This window comes from Theropithecus gelada, chromosome 15 (assembly GCF_003255815.1).
Source record: "Theropithecus gelada isolate Dixy chromosome 15, Tgel_1.0, whole genome shotgun sequence".
In the NCBI taxonomy this organism is placed as follows: Eukaryota; Metazoa; Chordata; class Mammalia; order Primates; family Cercopithecidae; genus Theropithecus; species Theropithecus gelada.
In genome coordinates, this window is record NC_037683.1 from 7,078,967 (window position 1) to 7,102,931 (window position 23,965).

The following is a 23,965-nucleotide window of genomic DNA, read 5'->3' on the forward strand; positions in this document are numbered from 1 at the left end:
TTCTCTATTTGGACTTGCCTGAGGCTCCAAATTGAAAGGAATACCTGCACACTCAGACAGCACGGTAGGCACCCACAGCTGGAACATTCCTCATAGCTGGTTCCTGGAAGAGTCCATTGAGACTTGAAATCTCTGCCCCCAAACACCCCTGAGGCTCTTGGAGACCAGTATGTAGGTCTTATATATCTTTGTTTTCCTCATAAGGCCCAGTACACTAAAGACATACAATCGATGTGGATTGAATTGAATTGAACCCAAGATCAAGCATATATGTAAAACACTGTGGGGAAGAGGTATAAAGAGAAGTTTGAGTTAGGGAATTTGTAGCACGGTGGTTAAAACACGAGCTCTGAGTGGGCTGACCTGTGTGAGCTCCAGCCACACCGCTTACTAGAAATGTATCTTCGTGTCTCTCACTAAGCCACGTGGAGTTAAGATGAGCCATAGAAGGCCGGGCACGGTGGCTCAAGCCTGTAATCCCAGCACTTTGGGAGGCCGAGACGGGCGGATCACGAGGTCAGGAGATCGAGACCATCCTGGCTAACACGGTGAAACCCCGTCTCTACTAAAAAATACGAAAAACTAGCCGGGCGAGGTGGCAGGTGCCTGTAATCCCAGCTACTCGGGAGGCTGAGGCAGGAGAATGGCGTAAACCCGAGAGGCGGAGCTTGCAGTGAGCCGAGATCGCGCCACTGCACTCCAGCCTGGGCGACAGAGCAAGACTCCGTCTCAAAAAAAAAAAAAAAGATGAGCCATAGAGGATGTAGGTGTATGCCCACGCTAAGCCCTCCTTTGCTGAGAACTGGACCCACGAGTGTAGACTCTAGCAGTTGTGTTTGTACTGTGTAACCGTGTTGGGAGCCCGATTCTGTCACTGTTCGGGACGCCACTATGTAACCCGCACAGACCTAGGGGGACTGAACAAAGGGGGCAAACGCGGGAATAAAACACAAGAGACAAAAGGGCATATTTGGAAGAAGGGGTCAGGGGACACCTTGCCTCTAGTGGACAAGGACTCTGAGCTTTACACAGCCCCCCGTATTTATTAGGCAAAAGAGGTAGTGAGAAGGAGGGTGGAAGAAGGGGTCAGCTGCTCGGTCCAGAGTAGGCTTGTAAGACTGCATTCCTCGAACAACCGGCTCTAGATGTCACAGTAGATAACCTTGGCTCCAGGGAGTGATGGCATCCAGCAAACCTTCTGTTGGCAGGAACCGTCTGATGAGTTTGCTCACATCCTGCATTCATGATAAACACTTTACCGTTTGATCATATAGCCTCTAGTGGAATGCTGAGTCTGTCATGTCCCTCAGGTCTTCGGCTCCCTGAATAACCCCACCCACCTGGCCAGACCCAACTGGGCCAGGGATGGACCACTGACCCCAAGCCGGGCCAATCAGCTCATCTCTCTTGGAACCCGGGGTTGGATGGAGCATCCTTAGCAGGTCTGGTCTCATGGCTGAGCTGGGGGAGGAAGCAGCCTCAGGGTGTGTGGGAAAGTGATTGTTGTGTGCAGTTCAGTCTCTGGCAGGTGTTGAACTTCCTGCCCTTTGGTTCTACCTATGAGACATTCATTTTTTTTTTTTTCCAATACAATCCCCTTTGCCAACATTAAGTAGGTATCTACAATCCGTGACCAAACAAACACTCTCTTATCTAGACCCCGCCCTCCCGGGATTCGTGTAAGGATTGAGGCAGTGACTGAACAGGGCCCAGCCACCGGCAGCCCTCAGGAAGCGTCAACCCTCATTGCCATGTTAGTAATGGTTTCACCTCCTCCTCTGATCTACAGTGGTGATGTAATGAAGCAATACTCTCTGTCCACAGGGAACGGACAGTGGTGTCTGGGAATTCAGGCAGGTGCATGCCAACAGATCCCACCAATCCAAGCTGAGGTGGGCCCCTGGCCACCAGCCTCACTCTGGCTGTTTTCTACCCTAGTCTCGTGGAATTCCTGTTGTCTGAATAGCTGAGTGTTGTCTGCAAACACAAGAAGAGGATGTGGCGCTTTTGCAAGGGGCCCCATCTAAAATAGTCTCCATGAGCAGGCTCTGGGCCACCTAACTATTTCTTCCATCTTCCACCGTGGCATCTGGAGAGCTGCTAAGGTAGAGTGGTCACCTGGCTCACCCCATCCTTCCCTGGGATGTTGGATGAAGGCCTGACAGCACCCATCCAAGCGCTGACTTGAGCCCCTTCCCTCTGCTGGAGTTGGTGCTGCTGCAGTACAAGAGCCTGGCATGATCCCTTGTATTAATAGGGCTTTATTTTCTGTTATCTTACAATTTATTTTGTTTTCAGACATAGGTCTCACTCTATTGCCTAGGCTGGAGTGCAGTAGCTATTCATTGGTGTGATCATAGCACCCTACAGGCTTGAACTCCTAGGCTCAAGTGATTCTCTTGCTTCAGCTTCCTAAATTGCTAGGCTGTTCCACAGCCTCTGCTCCCAAGCTTTCTTACAATTGGCACAATTCCTAGGCTGGCCAAGTCACATATTCTACCCCATTCCTGCAGTCATTGGCTTGGAGATAGACGTGTGACTCAAACTGAGCTAATTAGAGTCTGCCATGGGGCTCTCTTTGACACAATGAGGAAAGAGATCCTCTGTGTCCATTGCGGTTATTAAGCAGGCAGGTGACAGGCCCAGGACTGCTGGTGCCCAGCTTCACCCTTTGCTGCCTTGTAGAGAGAGATGGCCTGAGAAGGGAACCAACACAGAGGACCAATGGCCTTGTTCCAGAGCCTGGGGTTAGCTGTGTTTGGACCTAGCTGTATACCTGATTTACTAATTATGATCTTCAAAAAATGCCCTTCATGCTCTAAGCAGGCAGAGCTAGGTTTCTAACAGTGAAATCAAGTTTCCTAACCAGTACTGGAGGATGACCCTGTTGGGGTGTGTCAGGGAGGGATTCTCTATAGACATGACAGTGAAACCGAGAAGCGAAAGATGACGGGAACCAGCCAGGTGGAGAGGGGGGGAGAGAACATTCTAGACAGCAGGAGCAGCTCATGAGAAGGCTCCAAGCCAGCAAGAGCAGGGCTGTGGGAATCCGTTTGCTTCATTACCTTGTGTGTGTTCTACTATAGTTATAAACATATTTGATGAATAGCCTTTATTAAATAAGTTCTGTGACTCTGATTTACCATAACGTCCATTTGCTAAGTACTTTGTTGTCTGCGAATCTCTTGTCATCAGATATGTCATAATTTATTAAATATGTTTGACTGTGTTCTCACAAACCCCTGACTGCACCTAGTAGTCATGCAGTCTAATTTTCTACTTTTCACCCAGGATTTTGGATTTTAAATATTGGCTTTTCTTTTTTTTTTTCAAGAGAATTAAATCGTTTATTGATTACACATGATAATGGATGATACACAAGCTTCATTCCCATCTATAATTTTATCTGGTACCATTATTCAATTTAGATATATTGCATAGGATGTGCCAACAATCACTTTTATAACCAATAATTCCATGATTTTGCTTGGGTAATCCCTTTTAACGGTGAACTTCAGGTCACAACAGTAACTATCAGTTCAACTACACCAAGGTTTCCGAAGACAATGGCTTCTCCACCCAAGCAGGTTGTATATAAATTCCAAATAGAACCTGGCATCACCCTGAAGGAATTCTAACTTCACACTGTTGGGGAAGTTTACCAAGATGGCTTCAGAGTAGACTAACTTTACACAGCACATTAAAAAAAAGACATTTATTCAGCGTCACGATCAGACTATTACATTTAGCAATCAACAGCATGGGTNGGTAGCGGCTGGGCCCGGGCGGGCTGGAGCGCGGTCGCCGAGCGGAGGGCCGCGGCCGCGCGGAGCCCGCCATGCCGGCGCGGGTCTGAGGCGTGGCGAGCCAGGGCCGAGGCAAGCGGCGGGCGCGCCGCCCCTGTCGCCCCGCGGCGGCCCGGCCCGGGCCCGATGAGCGGCGGCCTCGGCCTCCGGCGCAGCCCGGAAATGTCCGGCAAGATCGAGAAAGCAGGTGAGGCGCGGGCGCGGGGCGGCTCCCTCCGGCCGGGCCCGGCCCGGCGGTTCCGCCGCTACCCGGGCCGAGCGCGGGTCCCCCGGGATGCGCGGCCCTGCGTGCGCCGGGGCGGGGTGAAGCCACCGAGGCCTCGTCGGGACGCCTGGCAGACTCTCCTCCAGGCCCATTCCCTGCCGGGCGCTGGGGGAAGCGGCGGTTGCGGGGACGCCGGGGACCGGGCCGGGCGTGGCCCCTGCAACCCGGGGCCGGGCGCGCGAGCCGCTCCGCGGTCCCCGGGAACTTCCGAAAATGGCTCGAGCCCCAGGCAGGGGAAGAACAGCCCGGGCCGCGTGTTGCTGCGGCTGCAACCCTCCGTGCCCGGCCTGGGCTCGGCGCTCGGAAGGTGAACTGAGCTGAGCTGTAAAATGTGTCATTTCTAACGAGCCTCGAGTTTAAATTTAACCAGACGCGTCCACTTCGGTTGCTTCAAAGGAAGCAGGCTGGATGAGTGGAGGCATTTAGAGGACACAGTCAAGTTTCCCCTCCCCACCCCGATCAAGCTCAGCCCTGCAAGGAGGGCAGGTGGGGGGCCGGTGGGTTGATGTAGATGATAAATCTTGATGCAGACTTCGTCTCTTTGTGTGTTCCTAGAAATCTAGGGGAGTTACCTTTCCAGTCCCTGGGTTTGCCTGTCCTGGAAATAGAGTCTCGAAAGATTCAATGGGCAACCGATGAATTCAATGACTGTCGCGCATATGGGGCCTCAGGCTTCATTAGCCTGCGGCACCTTGCAGGGCAAATGCGAATCCATGGGTCTAAGGTGAAGTGGGCGGGTGTTCCTGGGCTCCTGTACTGGGAGCGTGTCCTGTGGTCATAAGCCAAGTACCAGGTTAGCTTGGCGTCTGAATTAGGGAAAGCAGATTTTTAGGGAGCTGCAAAGGAGGTCTGTGGCTTTGATTTTGGAAGTTGCTTGTGTTTCCTGGGTTGAATCTGGGATACTTCTGTGGGGTGAACCCCTGCAGCGGACCCACAAGGCAATATGACTTTTGCAGGCTGTGGTTGAAGCACAGAAGGACATTTTTGTAGGCTTTCTTGAGGGTTTCCCATCTATCTAACTCTTAGCACCTAAAAGGCATTGCTTCTTTAATTTTTGAAGCTAGTCTGTGAGAAAGAATATGGTCCCAGTTTTACAGGCTCAGAGAGATTCAGTGAGTTCCGGCTGTCCGGCCAGCAAAAGGGCGGCACGCACTTAGGGTATTCATTCTCGGCCCTCTGACCAGAAGCTGGGTTGCTTTTATGAGGGACAGGGCGCTTGAATTCAGGTGCCGTTTCTTGAGTATTTTTCTCACTGAATTTGAGCCCCCACAGCCTTGCCCAGTGACCATGAGTCGCCATCCTGTACACCTGCTGCTCCAGAAATAACTTGGGTTCATCTGTGCAGCGTTTCTCAGGAACTTCTCGTATAGTGTCTGTCAGAATGGTACTGTTGGGAAACGTGGATACTTTATTTTAGAAAGAACATTCACTGGGTTCTTTGATTGTAAGAATATTCTGTGTTCATTGTCAAAACTTGGAAATCACAGAAAAGTAAAATGAACCACATTGAAAATCATCTGTCACCCAGGTACAGTGGCTCAAGCCTGTAGTCCCTGCATTTTGGGAGGCCAAGGCAGGAGGATCGCTGGAGCCCAGGAGTTTGAAACAAGCCTGGGCAAAATGGTGAGACCTCATTGCTAAAGGAATGGGAAAATTTAAAGGAAAAAATTACCTGTCATCCCATGAGATGCTTTCCACAGCCCAAACCACTGGGAATGAAATGACTCTTCGAGTTCTCTGCTATTGGGAGAAAGACCTGAGGCCAGTTCATTTCAGCATAGGTCGTCCTTGGGCCTTTTCTGGGCACCGCCTTCTGCTAGGGAGTGGTAGATGCAAGTGCCTGCTCCCACAGAAGCTTGTCTGACCTAGCACAGTTCCTAAGCTACCCGGGCTGCCAGACCGAGTGACCGTGCTGCTGCGGGCACGGTGAGACAGGGCCTTCATCAGTGCGGGAATGAGGAAGACTTTGGAGGGGACAGTGTTTGTGCTAGACTCTGAAGAGAGGGCTGAGATATACCTGGTGGAGACAGGGAGAAAGAGGAGGGGGGGAAGGGGTGACCAGGAGCTGCGGAAGGTGCGGGAGGAAGATGCATTTTGTGAGAAGCAGAAAAAGTAAGACAGTTCTGAGATTGGCAAGACCAGGGTCAGGACCTCGCCTGCAGATTGGGGATCACAGATGTGGAGCTGGCTGGAGGTCCAGCCTCCTTGCAGAAGGTCTTTTGCTGTGGTTCATAGGAGTCGTAGCAAAAGATTACAACAACTGCCAAGGAAGACTGGGGCGCTCCTGGAGTGAGGATGGCCTCTCCTGGTGGCCTCTGCTGGTCATTCTCAGTGAACTTCCCTTTGCATTTCAATGAGATTTTGTTAGGTTTCTGTTGGAGATTTTTTAATGGAGTCCCCACTAGTCAATCTCCAGAGGAGTATTTGATTCAGAGGGGAGGCCCTTAGGTGAAGTGGCGACAGAGCCTGACACCTGGCAAACAATTGTGACTGGAGTTTTGCTGTTTTCTGTTATCTCAAAGCAACAGAAATGTTGCTTAAATATGTTCATAATCTCTTCTCCCTGAAAGTAGAAGGACCAGTGTTTTTAGTTCTCAGTGCTTAAGGCATCCAAGGTTTTTTGGGTGAACAGGAAACTCCTTCACATCCCATATAGCGTGCAGCTCTAGCCTGTTCCTCATCCCGCCCCCTTGCCTTGCCTGATACCTCTGTGCTGTGCAGGATGACTCTTAACCCCTGGGGGAGATCTTTTGAGTCATTGCTGCTCTTTGGGACATTTTCTTCCTCATGCAGCAGTTCCTGCCTGGGGCAGGGCCTTGAGGGGTGCATCCGTACCTATGTATATCCTCAGAAGACACACCAGGTTGTAGGCCTCATGTCTGGGGGTCCCAAGTGCCATGGAGAATCAAGACAGTCTGGGCCAGAGGGTGGCACAGGGATAACTTGCTGGGCTGGTGGGAGCCTATCAAGTGAGGCCTAGTGGAGAAGGGGTGAATTTGGAGGGCCAGGAGGAAGCTAGGGTGCAGGGGAGGCTTTTGTAAACTCCACAGTGCTTCCAGAGATGACGAGAAGGTGGGGAGTAGAAGAGAGATGGACAGATTAGGGCGCTCCCAGGGTGAGCTTGTGGGCAGGTCTGCAGCGGAGAAGAGGCTCAGAGGGAGAAGAGCTCAGAGGGACTCGTTCTGGAAGACTGATGGGAGATGTATGCAACTGTGTAGAGGCTGCTTTGGAGAACAAATGAACATGGTTCTGGTTGTGCAAGCAGTTACTGTGGTTCTGTTTGCTCACGTGTCTTCCAATTGAGACACTGAGCGAGGAGAGTTGATACCCTCACGTTTCTGGAGCTTGAGCGCAGACTGGCAGCCACGGGCTGGATTCAGTCCGCAGGTATGCTGGGTTGGATCTGTGTGTGTTCTTGAGGAAAAAGCAGAAGAATCGATGGTCAGTATTGAAAAATCAGGAAGTCACTCAACAATCTCAAAAGCCAGGTTCCTGATTCCCTTGAGAAATGAGAATCTCTGGTAACCCTGAGACCTGGTTCCTGACTACAAGGCAGCTGTGGGCGGGCGTCAGGAGGCGGCCACTCCCACAGAGCCCCTCACCACTCCCACAGACAGCCACACCTCTGACGGCCCACTTGGACTTTTGACATTTGCGTTTGCATCCCCTCCCAGGAGAAATGATTCACGTTTGTTTGTTTTTATCTGGACTTTGAAACCTTTGCCCCATCCCTTCATTGACTCATTACTCCATCCTTCATTCATCAGGGATTGAGCACCGGCCCCATCAGGCTCCGTACAAGGCTCTGGGGACTCAGTGGTGACCTCAGCAGATGTTGCACTGCCTGCCCTGAATACAGGCATCCTCTGTGTGTCACAGGGTGGGCAGGAAGGTGGCAAGGGATCAGACTTGTAGTGGGGAGGGATAGTCAGGAAACTCCTGTGTTCCTGTGACAAAATGGGACTTAAGGTGAGAGGTAGAGGATGGGTCCAATTAGCTGAGCACAGGCTGTGGGGTAGAGGACCAGTCTCCTGGGGTGGGAGCAGACCGAGGCCTCCTTAGCTGGAGGGAAGAAGGTCCCTGGACTGCATGCGTCAGTTTCAGTCACTCATTCCTTTCTTCCTTCCTTCAGTAGCTTCACTTGTCACCTACCTCACAGAGCAACCTCCTAAGGGCCTGGAGTTGTTCTAGTTCTTGGAACACAGCAAAGATCCCGGCCTCCTGGGCCATACCTTCTACCTGAGCTGGCCATAAGTTAAGCAGTTTGGTATATATATTTTTATAGTCCCTTTCCTTCCTCTCTGTGCTCCCAGTGAACCACAGGCTGGCTGGGAGTTTCATCATTCACTGGACCCTCCTGCCAGCACTGTAGCTCCCGTCACCTTGGAGCAGTTCACTGGGCCTGGTAAAGTGGCCGCAGGCTTGCCCAGCACGCTGCCTGAGGACAGAATAAATACGGTGTCTCATGCTCAATGTCCTATGGTTTCAAATGTGTGAAGATGCTTTTATTGTGAATCAAAAAGAAATTTACAATGACTGCATTCGTGGTCACTTTTTTGTCATGATGTATTTTCTCGGAGCAGATACTAAGAATACAAGTCCTATCATGTGGGGCTGCACATTTTTGTGGCCTGAGAAAGAGGTCCTCTTAGATTGGCAGTCACTGTATTTTGATCAATTTTAAACTCCTCAAATTTGTACTTCCTTTTCCCCCCATAGTTAGGAATTTTTGTGGTCAGAGTGTACTCAGTCAAGCAATGCGACATTTTGATGGCACCTACTCCGCTTTCTTTCGCTCACCTTTTTAACACTTACGGAGTGCCTCCTCATTGGCAAACACCAAGTGATGCCTCGTGGCAGGGAATCAGCAGGAACCTGTCCCTGGAGGCCACTGTCCAGGGGTAGAATCAGAACGATCTTGAACATTTCTGCCATTTCCTATGGTTTTCAGAATGCACTTATAGACTACCTCATTTCATTTCATCCTCACAACAGCCCAGGGGGTGAGGGCAGGGCTGAGTACCCCTCTTTTACCCCTGAGGGCAGCTAAGGCCCAGGGAAGTTTGGTTACTTGCCCAAGGTCATGCCCTAGAGAAGTGGAATAGGGAACCGGCCCCCTTTCTTGCCTTTGCAGAGCGCTTGTTAGCGCCTCCCTGGTTGCTGGGGACACAGTAGCTTTCTGTCTTAATTCTTCTTCAGGCTTCTCAATCTCTTTTCTGATGTTTGAAAAAAAAGATCTACCGGTGAAATTAAGGGAGGGCCACTACAGTCTTTAGGCTGCGTCTGATACTCATAATACTAATCACATTAACAATGCTGTAGAGAGATAAGAAATAACACTAACACCAGCTAAATGTGTTTTTAGAAAAAATCAACCACAGCAACCCCAAATGTTTCCTGGTCTCTAGAGCAGCTGTTGGCAGAGACGGTTTGAATGGGATTCCTTGTAGCCAAGAGACCTTGTAGGAGGTCTGTAGAGATGAGTCATGTGTGAGCTTGCAGAAAAATATCTCCCAAAGTAGCCCGGATCGGAGATTGCCTTGAGTGCCAGGCTGGGTCTTACCTCAGGCCAGCTGAGCGTGTTCCCTGTGGCCAGGATAAGATCACCCTCTGGAAAGAGGACAGGCCTGACAACCCGCCGGGACAGGTGTTCCTCTGACTCGTCACCCGGCTTGCCCCAAAGGCTGTTTTATGAGTAAATAAATAAAACCCACCGTTTGTGAATTATTAAGGGATCTGTCATCCAGCAGGCCAGTCATCTTAGTTTCTGGTCATCTGTTTGAGAACGTCTGAGTTGTGTCCTTGGGTGATTCGTACCCTTTCCTGGGGCTTGTTTTCCTCATTAGTGCCAGGAAGGAGTGGGACTCAAAAGGAATGCTCCTCTGTTTGTGTTTTTAAGCTGCAGCCTGCCCCCCCCGCCCCGACTTTTTTTTTTTTTTTTTTTTAATTTTGAGTTCCGGAATACATGTGCTGAACGTGCAGGTTTGTTACATAGGTATACATGTGCCATGGTGGTTTGCTGCACCCATCAACCCGTCATCTAGGTTTTAAGCCCCGCATGCATGACTGCAGGCCCTTTTTTATACATAAGAAAACCATTAAGTAACCATTAATGGGGAAGCCTCTTTGAATGCCGTCCTTCCTGCTTAGCCCTGGCTGAGGCTCCTCCTTGGACCCTCCACCCTAAACACAATGTGAAAACCCACTTCCTGCATGTTCTCACAGCCTCCTCTACCAAAATCAACTTCCTCTGGGCTCTTTGTGCCTTCTCCTCCTCTAACGGGTACTAAATTCCATGGAAATGCCCCAGATCAGTGCTTGAGTAGAATGATGTTTAACTCATTCAAAATCAAAGCCCCAGTTTCCTTTCTGCAAGTTAAAAATCAACAAGTGAAATGTTAAAGAGATCATTAGCTGCGTGAGGGAGTGTGCCTGTCTACCGCTGTGGTGCCATCACGGGCCTCGAACGCAATGGGTGCTCAATAAATAGTTACTAAAAGAATGAGTGAATTTCGTTAATGTTATCATAGAATGAATTTCAGTTTCCGGTTCCAAGTCTCAAATTATCTTTAGTAGCTTATTCTGGTTTTAAATAGCCAATAAGGATGTTTCTTGGTACATTAATAGGACCAATATCTGATGAGTGGTGTGCAATTAATTGGGGGTTCTGTGTTAACCATACACCTTGGTCAGTGTTTTCCTGTAGTCCTCTGAAAATTAATGATGAAGTTAGGATCAAATTTCCAGAACACTGTTGGGAGAATGCCGGGACACCGTGAAGGCTGAGCCGCCACTCAGCTCTGACGCTGCATCTGTCAGTCAGTGCATGTTCTTTGAGCTTCCACTTGTAATGACTGCCTGGTTCTTTGGGATACGCAGGAGCAAAGCACTTGTAGGCAATGCTCATTCTGCCCTGTATTTACAAACCAAGGCCTGTGCCAGCTCTGCTCAGCCTGACACCCATCGTGAGCACTGTCCCAGGAATCCCTGTCCCTACTTGTTATTTATTTATTTTTTTTCAGTTGGCCTTTGAACGTGATTTAGGACTAGCTTTCTAAAGCATAACTGTCTTTTCCCGGGATGCCTGTGTGGTGTGTGCTGTCTAGGGCTGGGGTGCAGGCTGTTGGTGTGCCTCTGGCTCCGCCTTCCTTCTTTGTCAAGGGGCATGGTCAGTCTTTCTTGCTACTTCCCCTTCTTCTGTGAGGTACAGGGGAGAGGCTCACCTGAGTGTATTAGAACTCTGCTGTCTGCTGGTCACAATTCCTCTTTGTCCCACTTTCTTCTTCCATGCGTAGTTTGAAAGACAAGTGGCAGTTCTCTGAACCCACGTCCCACCCTGCAGTCTGGACTGCTGCTTCCTAGAACACCATGACTCCTGTCACAGCTTAGACCTCTGTCCCCATCAGTCCCTTAGCAGCAGGCTTTCTCTTTGCTTTTCACTGGCTTGCCGGAACCACATAGTGACTTTACTGCATATTAAGTTTTGTGATCAGGCAATTCTGCAGTGCTTTTAAAGCATAGAAATGGAGCACTGAGCACAGGATGCTGTGTGGGTTTGCCCAGGGCTGGGTTCAGAGGGCCGGATTTCAGGCATTTGCTCTATAGCTTTTTAAAATTTGTGCCATTGGTGTGGACCTGGCAGATGCGATTCCCAGCCACACACTGTATTGTTAAAAACGGAGCAGGAGTGTGACGCTGGCAGTAATTGAGAGAAGGAAGGACACAGAATGAGAAGAGAAGACAGCTGACAGCCAGTGGAATGTGACCGTGTTAAATAGCCACTTAGCTGACCCCAAATGAGCAAACAAACAAAACCCCTGGGTGGAAACAGTGGTTGTGTTTATTTGCTGGTTATCATGTGCTCCCATCCTCCTTCAAGTGATGGTTCTGAATAAATAGATGGATGATTGTTCATGAGTCATGGAATTGGCTACTCTCAACCCCTCCTTTCAATAATAAATACAAATAATAGTAGTAGCTGATGTTCATTAGGCACTTACCACATGCTGTGCCAGGCTCGCTTCTGTGTGTTTTACACTTGTGGTTGCATTTAATCCTTACAATAGGAGAAAGGTACTGTTAACTGTTCTCATTCTGCAGAGGAGGAAACTAAGACACAGAGCTTAGTCTTTGAGATCTGAAAGAGTTAAAATTTACACATAGTCATATACTGAGTTGGGGCAAAGTTAGGACTAAAGCCCATCAGACTGTTCCCCGTGCATCTGTATTTTCATTGATTCTGATATTATTCTCTTGGCTTTGTGACGTGGGTGAAAATGAGCCTTCGCGTTTCCAGGGACCCCTCTGCCACAGAGGCAGCTGCTGCGCTAACAGGATACCCCATCATCCTGAGGGTTCCTTTGGAAGACAGCTCTCCTCCTGGCTGTCCTGCTGGAGCTCACAGGGGACCGCGGAAGCCTTGCTTCTGGCTGGGTGACGGTGGGCAAATTGCTTAATCTCTCTGAGCCTCAGCTGCCTTTGTTGTAATTTGGTAGGGTGGATAAACCCACCCCAGAGCCCTTTCTAATGCTGGTTCTTCTTCTTCTTCTTCTTCTTCTTTTTTTTTTTTTTTTGAGATGGAGTCTCTCTCTGCTGTCACCCAGGCTGGAGTGCAATGGGGTGATCTCGGCTCACTGCAACCTCCCCCTCCCAGGTTCAAGCAATTCGCCTGCCTCAGCCTCCCAAGTAGCTGGGATTTGAGGCACCCGCCACCATGCCCGGCTAATTTTTGTATTTTTAATAGAGATGAGGTTTCACCATGTTGGTCAGGCTGGTCTCTCTGGCCAGGCTGGTCTCGAACTCCTGACCTCATGATCCTCCTACCTCAGCCTCCCAAAGTGCTGGGATTACAGGCATGAGCCACCGCGCCCGGCCCTAAGGCTGGTTCTTTGTGAGTCTCGACTGCAGTATGTGGACTTACTGAGGGTTGTTTTGTTGATGGTTTTTAATGGTAGTAAATGTTGGACAGCACTTAACTAATCATCAGAATAGGTTTTGAAACATTTTGTACAGATTAGTTTCTTTGTTGTTTTGGGCTTTGTTAATTTTGTTAGTTCCTTCCTCTCCTCTCCCCTCCCCTCCCCTCCCCTCCCCTCCCCTCCCCTCTCCTCTCCTTTTTTTGAAACAGAGTCTTGCTCTGTCGCCTAGGCTGGAGTGCAGTGGAGCAATCTTGGCTCACTGCAAGCTCCGCCTCCCGGGTTTATGCCATTCTCCTGCCTCAGCCTCCTGAGTAGCTGGGACTACAGGCACCTGTCACCACGCCTGGCTAATTTTTTTTGTGTTTGTAGTAGAGACGGGGTTTCACCATGTTAGCCAGGATGGGCTCGATCTCCTGACCTCATGATCCACTGGCCTCGGCCTCCCAAAGTGCTGGGATACAGGTGTGAGCCACCGCGCCCGGCCAATTTGTTTCTTATCGTAAGGTATTGGAGTTGCACAAGATTTTTCCCGGATGAGGACGATGGCAGCTCACATTTATTATTTCCTGTGTGCCAGGAATGATCCTAGGAGCTTTACCTTCAGATATGTGTGTGATTTAATTAATTCTGTCCTTATAAAGAGTCAGCAATGGCAGGTATTGTGCCAATTTGACAGTTGAGGAAAGGGAGGCAGCAAGAGGGAAGTGACTTGCCAGGGGTGGGTTGTGTATTGCTGAGAACTGGAGTTTCAGTTCTCTCCCCTTCCTGGGGTCTAGGACTGACTTGACGGCACCACCACTGCCTTGGGTTAGAATGTACTCTGGGGTTCCCCCTGGGGCTTTCCAGCCCTCTGTAGGACTGTTAAGGTGGCACCACATCTGCCTGCAGATTTATGAAGAAGCCCCTGGTTTCTCCATTATTGAAGTGGCTTAAAAAGTACATTTGCTGAAAATATTGCATGAGAATCTGCTTTGGAGAAACCTCTCACAGATGGCACAACAGTGGGAAGTGGCCCTTATGAGTTAAAGTAGTTCCGTCCATCCACCCACCCAACGCTGGCTGTCACTGAGTGTCGAGCAGCCTGCCAGGGAGGAGAGGGTACTGAGAAGGCTGAGGCATCAGTGCCCTTGGGGAACTGACAATCAGCCACCACCTGTGTTGTGCACAGGAGACTTTTGATGTTAACTCTCACACCCTCAACCATGTTACAGGCAGCATGAGCCTGAGCTGAGAGTTGGGAGACCTGCCTCATGGCCCCTGGGTCTGCACCGAGGTACCGGATCAGTGCCCTTCCCCAACCCTGTCTCTCCATCTGTGCGGTGAGCCGGTGCAGAGCAGTGACTTGAGAGCATGTGCTTCAGGTCCTCCAGCTATGGCTTTAGATACCAGCCCTCCTGTGTCATTGTTGTGGGATCTTGGGCATGTCACTCTGTCTTGTCAAAGCCTCAGTTACTTATCTGTAAAATGGAGAAAATCCTAACAGTACCTGCCTTATGGCATGGAGGGAGAATGAAATGAGATGATGTGCGTAAAGCGTTTAATCAGAGTCTGGACACATGAGAAGTGCTCGATAAACCTTAGCTTTTGTTCTTACGTCAGGTGGCCTTCTACTCTAAAGTGACCATTTCTTTAACAATGGTAATCTGGTAACTAAAATTCAAACCTCAGTACTCACAGAGAAGGGGAGGTCCCTGGTTGTTGAGGTATTTCCTTTTAGGCTGGTTTGTTCTTTCTCTTTCTCTCTCTAAGAAAGCTGAAGTCCAGGGAGGAGGTTTCTCCAATTAAGTAATAAACTTTTGAAGTGATCACTTGAAGTGATCACTCATAGGACGAGTAGAGGGCAGTTCACTTCAGCTACACGTGTCCCAGTGCATGCAGGCAGAGCATGAGGCCCTGATTTTCATTTGAGTCTCTCTGGAAGGAATGGGCCTGTGCTTGCAGGCTGTGGTATATGTCAGAGCCACAGCGGGGCTGATACACCAACAGGTATATTTTTTGCCCTGTCTCAAGAGACACCTCCCCAGTTTCTCCTTGCGAAGTGACACTCAGGGATTAATTAAATTGTCTTCGTTCAGCTCTGGAGGTGAAATGATCACAGAGTGTTGCGTTTGTGACAGTTAAAAACCACAAGACATTCAAGGTCCTCGTGTACCAAGTAACGTACAAATTGCATTGAGCACTGCAAGAAGGGGGATTTCATACCCTTTGTTTTTCTTTCTTGATTAATTTTCACAGTAAAGATAAATTCAGAAACGCTGTTGTGGTGTTCTGAGTCTTCCTTAACCCCTGCTCCACGGGGAATTTCGGGTACGTGAAAGTAAATGTGTGTAGTCTCCTTGCAAATTTGTCCGTGCAGCTAGCATGAAGCACAGTGCTATTTGCAGAGAGACCAAAGCCCAGTCAACCCTTTTCACTTTCTGTAATCATTTCGTCCTGGAGCTACAGAACCTCTCAATTAGCATAACCACACTAATTTGTGCTTCTGCCTCAGCTTGTCAAGAGTGCCTTCCAAATATTAATTCTCTGAGCTCATCAGAAAACCAAAGGCACAGATCAAAAGCATGCTTTTCTGCATGATCTGTCCTTGTTTTTTTCTGTTCATGAGGAGCTTTCTCTATTAATTACCCTAAATATGCAAGGTTATAGAATGAAGCTTTTATATTTGACAAGTAAGAATTGGGCTAGGGACCTGGATTACTGAGACTCGGGCTAGGGACTGCCCTTGCTACAGGGGTGCCGAGTTCCCTGGCCTCAGCTTGGCAGGAGAAATGCACGTACTGCTGAGGAAATTCTGTAGGCTAAAGTCATGGGGAGCAGGTGAGTCACGATTGCCAGAAATGTTTGGACCTGTGACATCTTTGGGCGATGAAGAGGGAACCAGCTTGGCACTGCCACAGACACACCGTGTCATCTGGGGCAAGCCAGGATTCCCTCCTGGGCCTCTGAACCCCACTCTATAATTTGAGGGCCTTGAACTGCAACAGAGGTTCCTGAGCTTTTTAAGATCATAGGTCTCCCAGGAGTCCGATGGAAGCTCTGTGGACCTTGTCCCCAGGGAGAAAGATTCATTATGTGTGGACATGTTTCTGCCAAGCTGTAAATTCCCACTACTATATGACAAATGAGAATTTGCAAATACCCAGGGTCTTGGAAAGATCAAATAGAATTTTTGTTGTCTGAAACAATCAGGACTTAGTTCAGTCAGATCTGAGTCCGAGTGACAGTCATTATGCCTTCCCGGAATTTGGTAAGGATTCTGTGAAATGGGGCTTGTAAGCGGCTGGGTGTAATGCCTGCACGGATAAAAGGGGGAACCTCTCCCTTATGAGTGAGGTTTTAAAAAAATTGATGTAGAGTAAAATTGATGTTGTGGGGATATACAGTTGTATTTGTTGTTTTTCATTTGTGATGGGGTCACAGTGTCACCCAGGCTAGAGTGCGGTGGTGCAATCATGGCTCACTGAAGCTTCAACCTCCTGAGCTCAAGGAATCTTCCACTTCAGCCTCTTGAGTAGCTGGGACTACAGGTGTGTACCACCACACCCTTTTCATTTTAAAAATTTATTTTTGTAGAGACAGGGTCTCCCTATGTTTGCCAGGCTAGTGGGGTATAAAGTTTTGTGCGTTTTAACACGTGTAGATTTGCGTAACCACTGCCACATTCAGAATACAGGCCAATTCCATCGCCCTGGGGGGAAAAGCCTTCTTGCCGCCCCTTTGCAGTCATACCCTTCTCCCACCCTGGCAACATGGATCTGCCTGCTTTCTTTTTTTTCTTTTTTTTTTTTTTTTTTTTTTTTTTTTTTTTTTTGAGATGGAGTCTCGCTCTGTCGCCCAGGCTGGAGTGCTGTGGCCGGGTCTCAGCTCACTGCAAGCTCCGCCTCCCGGGTTCCCGCCATTCTCCTGCCTCAGCCTCCCGAGTAGCTGGGACTACAGGCGCCCGCCACCTCGCCCGGCTAGTTTTTTGTATTTTTTTTAGTAGAGACGGGGTTTCACCGTGTTAGCCAGGATGGTCTCGATCTCCTGACCTCGTGATCCGCCCGTCTCGGCCTCCCAAAGTGCTGGGATTACAGGCTTGAGCCACCGCGCCCGGCCTCTTTTTTTTCTTGAGACACAGTCTCGCTCTGTCCCCCAGACTGGAGTGCAGTGGTGCCACCTGGGCTCACTGCAGCCTCTGCCTCCTGGGCTCAAGTGATTCTCCTGCTTCAGCCTCCCGAGGAGCTGGAATTATAGGCATCCACCACCACGTCCTGCTAATTTTTGTATTTTTAGTAGAGACGGGTTTCACCATGTTGGCCAGGCTGGTCTCTAATGCATGGCCTCAAGTGATCTGCCCGCCTCAGCCTCCCAAAGTGCTGGGATTACAGACGTGAGCCACCATGCCCAGCCAGCATTGATCTGTTTTTTATCTATACCTGTAGATTTACATTTTCCAGGATACCATGTAAATACAACCATAGAGTGTGTGATCAGCCTTTTACTCTGTACTGACTTTGAGACTCATCAGATTGTCCTTTTTATCCCTGGTTCATTCCTGTTTATTGCCAAATAGTATTCTGTTGCATTGACATAATAACTGCTTATCTGCATGAGAATTTGACCTTGGCTAACTATCTGTCCATTTGCTAGAAATAGACAAAGATGGCACAGGACCAACAAAAAACAACCCAATTTTTAAATGGGCAAAAGACTTGAACAGGCATTTCTCCAAAGGAGATACACAAATGGCTAATAAACATGTCAAAATATGCTCAACACCACTGATCATTAGGGAAGTGCAAATCAAAACTACAGACAGAGCTGGGTACAGTGGTGCATGCCTGTAGTCCCAGCTACTTGGAAGGCTGAGGTAGGAGGATTGCTTTAGACCGCAAGGTCAAGACTGCAGTGAGCTCTGATCGCACTGCTGCACTCTGGCCTGAGTGATAGAGTGAAACCCCGAAAAAGAAAATTAGCCAGGCATGGTGGTGCAAGCCTGTAGTCCCAGCTACTTGGGAGGCTGAAGCAGGAGGATTGCTTAAGCCCAGGAGTTCTGGGCTGTAGTGCACCGTGCCTGCCGGGTGTCTGTACTAAGTTCAACATCAATATGATGACCTCTGGGACTACCATGTTGCTTAACGAGGGGTGAACTGGCACAGGGTAGAAGTGGAATAGGTCAAAACTCCTGTGCTGATCAGCAGTGGGATCTCACCTGTGAACAGCCACTGCACTACAGCCTGGACAGAATAGTGAGACCCCCGTCTCATTCATTCATACATGCATATATACATACATACATACATACTTAAGTACATACCTACCTACAGCAGGGAGATACAACCTCACACCCATGAGGATGGCTGTTTTCAAAAACACAGAAAATAGAGCTTGCAGATAGCTGAACAGGTGGCACACCCGGGGAGGGCGTGGAAGCTCCGTGCCCCTTCTCGCAGGCCTTGCCCAGTGCAACTCTTCATCTGTGTCCTTTGTAATATCCTTTTTGATAAATGGGTAAGCACAAGGCAGATGGAATTAACAGACTGTGGCTGCTGTTTTTAAACAGGGTTTGCCAGTATCTTTGTGTCTTTTCGGGGGACGGGCCCTCTTTCTGCAACAAGGGAGAGCAGAATCGCAAGATCTTTAGGAGGGACCTTGACATTTCCTGTGGCAGATTTCAGTATTGCTGGTCAGAACTCATTTCATCCATCACGGTTGCCATAGGCTTTCTCTCTAAGTTCCTTAATCATCTTTAGCCTTCCTTGGATTTACCAGGCCGTGGATGCTGAAAGTAACAATCCTGGTGTTTTAGGAGAGGAGTGGACTTTTTTCCCATGAACCCTATGGGGAGTCTGCTGCTTCATATGTGCATATGGCCTTCCTGAAAGCATGTCTGAAAATTGAATATCAAACCTGTATCTTAACAATATACCGTCAGCCGGACACGCACACAGTCCGATGAGTTACCTGAGTAAGGACGAAGATCTACAGCTTTGGCATGACCACTCACCTCTGTCTTCTCTCAGCAGTAGTATTTTATGAAACCTGTGTTTTTCACTCATATTAACTATTCCATTTTCTCATTTTCACTGCTTTTTATAAAATATTAATGGCAAAATATAATAAAGCAGTCAAACTCTTTCCACAGCAACAATCACTGCCACCACAACAAAAACACCCCACGGAAAATAAGTGTTGTAGAAGATGTGGGGAAATCTGAACACTTGTGCGCTGTTGGCAGGACTGTAAAATAGTGCAGCCATTGTGGAAAACAGTATGGCAGCTCGCCAGAAAACTAAAAATAGAATTACCACGTGATCCAGCAAAGTATATACATACCTATGGGTGTGTACGCAAAAGAAGGGAAAGCAGGGACTTGAGGAGACGTTTGTGCACCGTCTCTGTAGCAGCATCGTTCACAACAGCCAAAAGATGGAAGCGACCCAGGTGTCCGTCCGTTGATGAGTGAGTGGATAAAGAAACGTGAGCTGTTCAACGGGCGCAGTGGCTCACGCCTGTAATCCCAGCACTTTGGGAGGCCGAGGCAGGCGAATCACAAGGTCAGGAGGTCGAGACCATCCTGGCTAACACGGTGAAACCCCATCTCCACTAAAAATACAAAAAAATTAGCCGGGCGTGGTGGTGGGCACCTGTAGTCCCAGCTACTCGGAAGGCTGTGGCAAAAGAATGGTGTGAACCTGGGAAGTGGAGCTTGCAGTGAGCCGAGATCACGCCACCGCACTCAAGCCTGGGCGACAGAGCGAGACTCCGTCTCTAAAAAAAAGAAACGTGGGATGTTCATACGTGGAATATTATTCAGCCTTAAAAAGGAAGGACTTTCTGACATATGTTCCAATGTGGATGAACCTTGAGGACATTATGCTAAGTAAAATAAGCTAGTCACAAAAAGACAAATACCACATGATTCCACTAGACCGTGAGGTGCCTACACTAGACAAAATTATAGCAACCGAAGGGTGCTGAGGTGGCTGCCAGGGGCTGGATGGAGGAAGGAATGGAGACTATTTCAGTTTCGTAAGGTAGAAAGGTTCTGGAGATGGCTGCTGGTGGTGGCGGCATGTTACGAATGTTACTTATTACCACTGAAGCATACACTTTAAAATGATTAAGATGGCAAATGTTATATGTACTTTACCACAGGTTTTTCAATGTTTGTATAATTACATAATTTAATTTTAAGTATCTTTTTAAATTATTTATTTATTTATTTATTTATTTGAGACTCCGTCTCACTCTGTCACCCAGGCCGAAGTGCGATGGTGTGATCTCGGCTCACTGCAGCCTCTGTCTCCCGGAGTCAAGTGATTCTCCTGCCTCAGCCTCCTGAGTAGCTGGAGCTATAGGCGTGTACCACCACACCTGGCTAATTTTTGTTTTTTTTTAGTAGAGACGGGGTTTCACTATGTTGGCCAGGCTGGTATCAAACTCCTGACATCAAGTGATCTGCCAGCCTCAGCCTCCCAAAGTGCTGGGATTACAGGTGTGAGCCACCATACCTGCCCCCCGCCCTGTTTTTTTTTTTTTAAATAGAGAGTTTTGCTCTGTTATCCAGGCTGGAGTGCAGTGGTGTGATCATGGCTCACTGCAGCCTCAAACTCCTGGGCTCAAGGAATCCTCCCGCCTCAGCCTCCCAAAGTATTGGGATTACAGGTGGGAGCCACCTTGCCCAGCCCATGAAGCTTTTAATCCAGGGCAGATCCCGCACCTCTGGATGGGGACCCAGTCATCTTGGACCTGGGCCTTTCAGTGGTGCTGGGCTCCTGCTGTCCCCTGGCAAGCTCCCATTCCCATCAGGGGCCGATGGAAGTCCCTGGGAGCCTAAATGTCTAGTTGAGCTCCAGCCCCTGGTGGTGATGCAGCTTGGCGCGTAGTTAGTGCTTGGCTCACGTCGGCTGTTAATAAAGACTCTCAGGCTCTGCAGTGGCTTCCCTCCGAGGGCTCTGCCTGGATCCATCAGCGGCACTTACTCTCTCCGAGTTGACAACACAGATGGCACTTACTCCAGAGCTGTTTGGCAGGATTCCAGGCTCTCGCCACATTCTTGAGAAGGTATCACTGGCTTGGGGGAGGGGAAAAGAGAGGACGATGTAGGCAAAAGCAAGATCAAGGCCCTCTCCGAGAATTTTCCAGCCTGGCAGGCCCTGTTAGCTGGCACGGTGCCGCTGTATGAGTGGGAGCGCCACCTGGAGTTGGCCACGATACGGTCTCTTTTCCTACGAGTATCGTTAACATGTATCTCTACGAATCTGAGTGATAACCAATTACCTTGGGGTTTTTTTGACACTAAGACACCAACACATGTAAGACATGTAAGGCGTTATCGATTTAATGTTTCTCAGGAAACAAAGGAGAAAATACATTAGCAGGTGGATTATAAAACGCACCTTGATTTCAAAAGTGAAGCTGTGAAAAACTACAGTATCCAAGGGAGATTGATTTTGGGACGTCTGGTGGATACCAAAATCCACAGATGCTCAAATCCCTGATACAAAATGGCATAGTACTTGCAGATAACCTATGCACATCCTCCCGTATACTTTAAATTATCTCTAGATTACTTACAATACCTAATACAGTGGAAATGCTATATAAATAGGTGCTATACCGTCTTACTTAGGGAATATTGACAAGAAAAAAGTCTGTATGTGTTTCAGTTACAGACACAGCCATCCATTTTTTTTTTCCTGAGTATTTTCAATCCTCAGTTGGTTGAATCCACAGATGCAGAACCCATGGCTGCAGAGGGCCAACTGTATATGACTTAGAACAGGGAGATACAGTATAAGCCACTGACCCATCTTCAAGCGGATTTCTTCGACGCCTGTTCCGTACAGTCGGTGGCAATAGATGCCTGGAACGCTGATAAACAGGAAGTCAGGTCTCCTGCCCTCATGAGCTTGCTGTGACTGGGTCCAAGTGCACCCCTCCAAATAAGACTTCGCCTTTGACTGAAGGGTTGGACTCTAGATTTTTGCTTGTCAGTGCACCTCTATTCTAGCCTCTCAGTTAGATATCTGGACACCAGAGGAAAACTACTCTGAGGATCACCGTGCTGACAGAGCGCGTGACAGATGGCGTGATGATCACACTTCTCGGCTTCCGCCTGCTGTCCTGGCATCGTTATTAACGGAGCCCTCCCTCCCCCCTTCGAAGTGTCCTGGTTTGGATGAGAAAACACTGAGGGAGTAATCATTGACATCTATTGAGTTGCAGAGGGTCTGGGTTTGCAGTGAGTGAACTGCTTCAGGTCCACAGCCTGTTCTAACACAGGTCAAACCCATGGAGTCTGCAGGAGGGTCGGTGGGATTGGCTGGGGCTCCGTTCTCCCATGGGCATCTGCTACTTGGCATGTTCCAGTCACTCCCAGAAGCATCAAAATCTGGGATGGTTTGATTCAAGAAACATAAACATGTACATCCAACAACCAGAGCACGTTATCTTAAGGTGAAAATCAGATCAACCAAATCTCAAATTGTTATTCTTTGGAATGGGGGAGAAGGATAGTAGTATTTTTGTCAATTTAAGTTTTATAGAGAAAGTTGGAAAAATAATTATATAGGGACACTAATCTTGGTTAACTTGGACAGAGTTGTTTTTTTTTTTTTTTTTCTGTTGCTATGGAAAAGGTACAGGCATAGGATTTTTCTAAGAAGTTTCATTTTTTAGGCAAGTGATATACTGCATAGTTGGTGGGAGGGGGTTAAAGGAAACAGCCAGAAAGCAGGTAGGAAGCTTGATGTTTGTGACAAATTGGTAACTTGCAGCCTGTGATGTTGGCAGGTGTTGCTCACAGGGTCATCTGGGGCCGGGTGGTCGCTGTCCTGAGAACCTGCTGGGTACCCAGAATGCTGCCTGCCTGTTCGGTGGCTCTCAAACATTAGCACCTGGAGGTTTCTGGGCTCCGGCGCCTGGTTTCTGATTCAGTAGGTCTGTGGTTAGGCTGAGAATGGGCATCTCTAGCAAGTTCCCTGGTGACACTGCTGGTGGAAGTGGGGGGGTATCTTTGGAACCACCGCTCAAAGTCTGGAGAGGAATTGGAAGGGTCATAGGGACTTACCTATAAGATAAAAGGTTGCCCTTATAATAGTAATAATAATGATGATGATGGCATAACAACATAACAAAGAAGTTCTGTGCATTAATGCCAGGAGCTGTGCTACATGTATTTAATCCTCCCAAAAGGACTGGAAGGAGGTCACAGTGGCCTCATTTTACAGATGAGAAAACTGAGGCCCAAGGCTGGGCGCCGTGGCTCATGCCTGTAATCCCAGCACTTTGGGAGGCCAAGGCAGGCAGATCACCTGAGGTCAGGAGTTTGAGACCAGCCTGGCCAACATGGTGAAACCCTGTCTCTACTAAAAATACAAAAATTAGCTGGGTGTGGTGGCCCATGCCTGTAGTCCCAGCTAATTGGGAGGCTGAGGCAGGAGAATTGCTTGAACTCGGAAGGGGGAGGTTGCAGTGAGCTGAGATCATGCCGCTGTGCTTCAGCCTGGGTGACAGAGTGAGACTCGTGTCTCAAAAAAAAAAAAAAAAAAAAAGAAGAAGAAAAGAAGAAAACATACCTACATGGGCAATAGTCAGATGGGCTATTCCCCTAACTTTGCCCCAACTCAGTATATGACTATGTACAAATCCTAACTCTTTCAGGTTTCAAAGAAGAGCTCTGTGTCTTAGTTTCCTCCTCTGTGGAATGAGAACAGTAACGGTATCTTTCTCTTATTGTGAAGATTTAATGCAACCACAAGTGTAAAATACACAGAAAGGAGCCTGGTACTGCACGGGCTAAGTGCCCTAGTGAACATCAGCTACCACTATCTCTCTGGGCGACAGAGCGAGACTCCGTCTCAAAACAAAACAAAACAAAACAAACGAACAACAAAAAAGGCCCTGAAGGGTTTCTGTGACTTGTCCAGCTGGGTCGAAGAGCTAGGTTGGGAGAGCTGGGTTGAAGCCGCTGCCCAGTATTGAAACAAACC

At 48.6% G+C, this 23,965-nt stretch overlaps 1 protein-coding gene across 1 annotated transcript in view; it reads left to right on the forward strand.

Moving 5' to 3' along the window:
- The first annotated feature begins 3,773 nt into the window (after positions 1-3,773).
- Positions 3,774-23,965, forward strand: part of RAPGEF1 (Rap guanine nucleotide exchange factor 1) — a 159,176-nt gene continuing 138,984 nt past the window's right edge. The window contains exon 1 of the mRNA XM_025359107.1: positions 3,774-3,993. Within this exon, the coding sequence (XP_025214892.1) occupies positions 3,933-3,993 (61 nt within the window). The 5' untranslated portion in view covers positions 3,774-3,932. The remainder of the gene's footprint in view (positions 3,994-23,965) is intronic.